This window comes from Onychomys torridus, chromosome X, assembly GCF_903995425.1.
Source record: "Onychomys torridus chromosome X, mOncTor1.1, whole genome shotgun sequence".
In the NCBI taxonomy this organism is placed as follows: Eukaryota; Metazoa; Chordata; class Mammalia; order Rodentia; family Cricetidae; genus Onychomys; species Onychomys torridus.
Genome location: NC_050466.1, coordinates 33535279 through 33542430, shown reverse-complemented (window position 1 = coordinate 33542430; position 7152 = coordinate 33535279). Strand labels below are relative to the sequence as shown.

The following is a 7152-nucleotide window of genomic DNA, read 5'->3' as shown; positions in this document are numbered from 1 at the left end:
GTATGATTTCCAGATCACTACAGTTACATATCCCTGGTATAGCTTGGCATTGCTCACACAGTGTGCAGTGGTAGTGTTTAATAACTAGATCCTGGAATAGCAGTCTCGGGGAAGATTACAGTGTACTTTACCCTCCTAAGTTTCCTAAGAAAACTCCGGTTTTCTGGTCATTGAAACATTATACAGTGCTACAGAGAAAAAGACTGTGGCAGCCTGTACTGACTGCACACACCAATTGCAATGCTGAATGTGTCTCTCCCTGGGATTTCAGGGCGACCTTGAATGCACATGTCAGCAGGTCTATCTTTGTCATATTGTCCAGAGGAACCCAGGCTGATAGGTCTTACTCCCTGCCCAAGGGGTTCCTCAGCCCATAAAATTCAAAGACACTCTGGCACGGAGCCAGGGAGCCCCCAAAGGAGGCCACTGCAGGCATACAGGCCCGAGTCAGCTGTGCCTGGGCCAGCCTGTGACAGAGGGAATGAAGCAGTAGAAGACACAACTGAACATTTGAGTCCAGGTTCCCACTTTCTTTGGCTCTCCCGGAAAAGATGGCACTTTATATTGTTATCGCTAGTGTCTAATACTAAGGTATGGGTTGCCCATTCAACTAGCTCCCATTATACAGGCTCACCCCAACTTGGAAGAACACAGAGACCTTCGCTGAGATTTGGTGTAGAGGAGTTACTGCTAGTGTCTCTTCCCAACTCGGGATCAGCAAGAATGAATGGCTGAATGAATGCATGGAGAAGTGAGCAAAGGGACAGGTTTTGTGTTTTTCATAATAACAAGGCATTTAGAATGGGAGGGAATGAAGGATGTGGGAGGTTGCTTATAATTGTGTGGTCCAGGCTGTATGTTCCTCCTACTTTATATCCATTGCCCTGAGGTAAATAAGAAGAAAAAGAGAACTTACAAAAAAAAAAAAAGTGTTTCATGTTCACAAAACGAATGGTTTGCTGTCCCTTCCCCTTCCTTAGAGGGTCTAAATCAGTGATTCTCAACCTGTGGGTCACGACACCCTGTGAGTTAGAACAACCCTTTCAGTTGAGGGCTTGCCTAGATCAGATTGGCCTGTAGGTATATCTGTAGGGCATTCTCTCGATTACTGTTTAATGTAGGGAGGAGCCAGCCCATTATGGGTAGTGCCATCCCCTAGACAGGTGGGTTTGGTATCTGTTTTTAAAAGTCTGAGTGAAAGTGAGAGCTAGAGTAAGAGAAGGCAGGACAGGAATTGAAGGCAGGATCCTAAAGGCAGGAAACATGAAGGAATGCTACTTGCTGGCTCACTTACAAACTTCTTTATACAGGGATAGGCTGAGACCTCTTGCATCAATTAATATCAAGATAATCTCTCACAGACATGCCCAAAGGCCAATCTGGTGAAGGTAATTCCTCAACTGAGACTCCCTTTTTTAGGTGATTCTAGGCTGTGCCAAGTTGGCAGTTAATGCTGATTAGGACACCATCTCACCATGAAAAGATTTACATTAGCAAGCCAGATCCTTCCTGCTGTCTGTGTGCAAGAAAACAGGTTACTTTTTTGTTTTGTTTTGTTTTAATTTTATTTAAATAAATTTTTTCCCATTCATTTTACATATTGACTGTGGTTTCCCCTCTTTCCTCTCCTCCCCACCAACACTTCCCATCTACTTCCTTCCCCTTCCACTCCTCCTTTGTCTCCATAAGGAGCAGGACCCATGGGCTTGAACAAAACATGGCACATCAAGCTGAGGCAGAACCAATCTTCTCCCCTTGCATCAAGGCTGGGCAAGGTAATCCAGCATGGGGAGTAGGCTCCCAAAAGCCAGCTAAGCACCAGGGACAGGTTCTGATCTCACTGCTAGGAGCCTCACAAACAGACCAAGCTACACAACTGTCACACACATGCAGGGGGCCTAGGTGGTCCAGGATCCCTATGTTGGTACAGAGTCTATGTGCTCCCATGAGCTCAGGTTGTTGTCCTGTGGCTTTCTGCATTATGATCTTGACCCCCTGGCTCATACAATTCCTCCTCCCTTTCTTCAGCAAGACTCCCGAAGCTCAGCCCAGTGCTGAATACAGGTTACTTAAAGACTATTTTTCCCATCTTGTTTGTGTTCTATGACATTACTGGTATGCTGTTAAGTTTTAACATATTTCTATCCTCTAGAGATCACAAACATTTTCCATATGGAGTTAATGCTCTTACAGGGAGATAAGGTTGAAATCTAGTTTTCTGCCATTCAAGTGCCAAGAAAGTCAAAATATTTTAGTGCAATTTCTGAGGCTACAGAGATGGTTACATAAAAGTTTCGAAGGGACTCAGGAGTTGGATGCCCCTCTGTGCTATGGGTCCTCTCTTCTCGTAACTTGCTGAGACCACTCCTGTACCAGTTCACTTCTCTGAAGAAGCTCAGGCATGAGAAGTACTTGTGACTCTCACTGGGTGTGGTAGTAAGAGTACTTGTGAAGGTAAAGCAGGACAGGCCTAGTTTAAGGCCAGTCTGAGAAACCTAGAAATTTGAGGTCCAGGTTGGTCTGCAGAGAAAGCTCCTGTCTTAAAACCAAAATCAAAAAATCCCCAGTAACAGCAATAAGAAACAATGACTTGAGAATTAATAGCTCAGTGATAGAGTGCTTGACAAGAATGCAAGGCCCTGTACTCCAGCTTCAACAACACACACACACACACACACACACACACACACACACACACACCCCAAAGCATTCCTCCCTCTCTTTCTCTCCTCTTCCTACCCAGTCTACCAAAATCTATACTATGACTGAATACCGACTCTACTAAGTGAGACTCTGAACGTCAATGCCAGCCTGATGATCTGGGAATGATGAACTGCAAGCTACGTGATCATGATACCCAGTGTCGCTATTTGCAACATGTCATTTACTATGAAATCTCTTTCATAAAATGTCCTGAGTCCAATTTTTTTTTTTTTTTGAGACAGGGTTTCTCTGTAGCTTTGGCGCCTTTCCTGGAACTCACTCTGTAGACCAGGCTGGCCTCGAACTTACAGAAATCCACCTGCCTCTGCCTCCCGAGTGCTGGGATTACAGGCGTGCACCACCACTGCCAGGCTGAGTCCAATTTTATAGAAAAAAATATACCCAGTTTGTGTGTCTGAAAGAGAGATGTGAGGTCCATCCTCCAGTGCCAGGAAAGAAAGGAGGTCGTGGGGGCCTGGGGAATTGAAGAAACTCAAGGAGTCAAGGGCAGATAAGATATACTCTGGTATTATGAATGAGATGTCCCCATAAGTCTCATGCATTTGAATACTTGGCCCCCAGTTGGTAGCTGTTTGGAGAATATCAAAAGCCTTCCTGAAGGACAGACTTTGAGGTTTCCAAAGACTAGTGTGACTCCCAGTGTGTCCTCTCTGCTTGATGCTTGTGGATCCAGATGTGAGCTCTCAACTATTTCTGCTTCCAGGTCTTTGCTCTGTCATCAAGGGGTCTAACCCTCTGAAACCATGAGACCAATTAAATGCTTTCTTTTATAAATTGCCTTGGTCATGATACTTTGTCACAGAAATAGAAAAGAAACTAATATATGTACTTTATTCTCTCTGGGCAAGGGCCACAACCACACAAATCACTAGGCAAGCAGATATCATCAGGCCCCCAGGTACACACCAGTATACACAGGCTGCCCACAGACTAGAAAAGGCAAGCAGATACCAGCAGGCCCCCAGGTACACACAGGCTGGTGCAAGCCCTCCCATAGGCCATAGAGAGGCAGACACACAGGCCTACAGACACCTACAGGCAGGCTAGTGACAGCAGAAGGCAAAAGTGAAGACCCAGGAAAAAGCTCCAACCTCAGATGTTTATACAAAACACATACAAAAGTGACATTCTGACAAATAAATAGTTACATAATAGATTATAACACTGTTTACTTTGGGGTCTCTAGGACATCCAGTATCAGCTATTTTCTGAATATCCCCTGGGTATTCAGGGTTAGCCATCTTGGTTCAAGGCAGCTATCCATTTTAAATTGGCCATTGTGGTCCTCTGTTTCTTTTTTTTTAATTTTAATTAAAAATGTAACAACATCGTTTCCACCACCTCCTCCTCTCTCCTACCCTTCCCATGTCTGCTCTCTGCCCCTGCATTCTCCCAAATTCACTCCCTTCTCTCTTTAACCATTGTTACATATATATATGAAGGAATAAACATAAATATAATTTGTCATTTTTTGTTCCTTTTTATCTTTTTAACATAATTTTTATTGATTCTTTGGAGATTTCACATCATGCACCCCAATCCCACTCATTTCCCAGTCCTTCCATGCCCACCCTCCACCTTTGTAGCCGCCCCCCAAAGAAAAGAAAAGAAAAACCCACTTGGTTCCTTCATCCTGCCTGCCTTTGCCTCTCTGTCATGTATTCATTTGTCATAGTGGCATGGGAGCTTCGATGTGTCACACAGTATGTACCCTTTTGCCCAGGTGCTTTTACTTGCAAATGTTCATTGCAATGACATGTTGGTCTGGTTCTATGCCTTTGGCTTCCACTACACCGTCAATACTGGACCCTCACCAAAATGCCCCTCCAATATCCTGCTGTTACCTGGAGACATGGAAATCCTGAGGCTGTGATTCAGCAGGACCTGTCTCTTCACACACTCCAGCAGCTCGTAGATGGGGTAAATGTTGGGGTGGGCCAACTCAGAACCCTGGATATGGACCTGGGTGGTGGCTGAGTTGGTCATTCCGGGCCTTTGCCTGGAACCCCCTACCCAATTGAGGGATAGGGCCATCTCTTTCATGCCCAGACCACCAGGGCTGGTTCTCCAGCACCCATATCACTGGGACTAGTTCTTCCATGAGGGGTTGGGCCAGATTTTCTGCTGTGGCAACTGATGAGGGGCACAAAATTTGTCATTTCTTAAAATGTGTTTTGTTTGTTGTTTATTTTACATCATGCCCACAGTTTCTCCTCCCTCCTCTCCTCTCAGTCCCCCTACCTCCTCTGTGACCCCCCCATCCATTCCTCCTCTCTTTCAATTCAGAAAAGGACAGGCCTCCCATGAATATCAACAAAACATGGCCTATCAAGTTCCAGTTAGACTAAGCACTTCCCTTGTATTAAGGCTGGTTAGATGACCCTGTATGAGGAGTAGGGTCTCAAAGCCGGCAAAGGAGTCAGAGACAGCCCCTCCTTTCACTGTTTGGATTCCCATATGAAGATCAAACTATACAACTGTAACATATGCAGAGGGCCTAGGTCAGACCCATGCAGGCTCCGTGGTTGTCCTTTCTGTCTCTGTGAGCCATATGAGCCCAGGTTAGTTGATTCTGTGGGCCATTTTCTTGTGGTGTCCTTGGACCCTGTGGCTCCTACAATCCTTCCTTCCACTCTTCTGCAGGATTCTTCAAACTCTGCCTAATGTTTGGCTGTGGGTCTCTGCATCTGTTTCCATCAGTTGCTGGATAAAGCTTCTTAGTTAAAAGGGAGGTTTGTTTTGTGGGGTAGCTTACAAATGAAGGGATAGGTTGCAGGGTCTGGGAAAGGTGTAGCGCAGTCCAGTGGTCTTCTCTGGAGAACTCTGCTCGGTCTACCTCCAGTGTCCAGGGTCCTGGAACCAAGAGCGACCTCTCCTCTTGATCCTGGGTCTTCAGCGTCCTCTCTCAACCCTGCCTTGTATGCATGACCATTGCTGAAGCCTTAATGGGGGTTGGAACTTCCAGGCCAAGGCTGGAATGGCTACCCACTACAAGACACCAATTTGTGAGTATAGTGGCCAGTGAGAGATGGGACCAGCTTTCCCAGGGACATTGAGAGGTGGGGAATTTGTCATTTCTTAATTCCCAATTTCTTACACAATTCCCATTCTGAATTTCTCAGAGTGGGCATGATTTGTTTAGCACACCTGTTAGTGGATAGAAGTGTTTGAATGGGAGTCATTGCACTGATGCTCATGGTTATGGGCTCTGTGTTCTTTGGTCAAAGGAACTCTTTCCCATGCATTGTGGTCTGAACAGGTTTGCTTAACATGAGACAGCTAATGTCATGATACTTCCCTGGGAAAACTGATCAACTCTAGATGGTATGTATTCTAAAATCCCAACCTAGCACTCCTTTCTCTCACCAGTGCCCTTTCACCGGGGCGATCAGTTGAGTTTTACAATGGGAATACAGTGGCTGTCTCTCTAAAGTGGCTAGTGAGGAGAGTCTTTGGTACTGAATGGCCGTGTGCTGCGGAGTTATGCATACACAGTTACTTTTCAGGCTAGTGGTGGAAGAGACATGATGTGCAATGCAGCCTCCCATCCTCATTGTATCTGAGGTCTCACAAGAGGACTATCAAGATGGGTACAATATCCTGCCCAGTGCAACCCAAGAAGTCAAGAAATACACAATGCACCAAAAGCAGTTGCAATGAAGACGAGTTTAATGGATTGAAAGTGAGAGTGGCGTGTGATTCTGCTTCTTTTAAAAACGTGTATTTCCAGGAGTCATAAGTAAATATGAATTTTGGCAAAGACCACTCAACCCTGGGTTGGTAATTATGTAATGGTCCAAACCCATTCAAATAAATCCACATCATTTCTGGGCCTCCCCAGCTGCCTGTCAATCAAATAGGTCAGTATATTATTGGAGGGCTTGCGGCCTTTTAACTCCCTGCGCGGGATCAGCTCCGTGTTAGGTTCTGGCGGGCTGGGACTGGCTTCAGGCTTTTCTTTATCCATGGCTGGTGTTATCCAATGGCCTCAGGACCACCAAGAAAGCCTGAAAAAGATAAAGCCACATAATCCAGTAAACTCAGAGGCCTCTTTATTACTGCTGCCTCCTTGTTTTTGTCTGCTTGTCTCCCACACATAGTAGTCAAATAAGGTTACTTTGAGACACAGTTTGATTTGCAATGGCCATGTTATCATATTTCACATGATCATATTTTTATCCCATCATATACACATATACATTGATCTATGTTCAGAAGCTCTGTTATGTTCTATTAAAACATTTTCAATTCCTGTTTCTTTTTTTAAAGACTGTGTGTGTCTGTGTGTGTGTGTGTGTGTGTGTGTGTGTGTGTGTGTGTGTGTGTGTGTAGGTTGTGGGACAACCACCATGGGGTTTTGGGGATTGAACTCAGGTCATCAGTCCTTGCATCAAGCAACAGGTTGAGCCATCTTACTAACCTTCAATT

The 7152-nt window shown here is 45.1% G+C and overlaps 1 protein-coding gene across 1 annotated transcript; it reads right to left on the bottom strand.

Moving 5' to 3' along the window:
- Nucleotides 1–6508: 6508 nt before the first annotated feature.
- On the bottom strand, nt 6509–6691 carry Etdb (embryonic testis differentiation homolog B). Its single transcript, XM_036174245.1, has one exon. It carries the CDS (start codon nt 6689–6691, stop codon nt 6509–6511), a length of 183 nt encoding a protein of 60 aa, XP_036030138.1.
- Between the last annotated feature and the right edge of the window lie 461 nt (nt 6692–7152).

What these genes read in the sequence shown, in the direction of transcription:
- Etdb (XM_036174245.1), bottom strand. Translation starts at nt 6,691, where the DNA reads ATGGATAAAGAAAAGCCTGAAGCCAGTCCCAGCCCGCCAGAACCTAAC.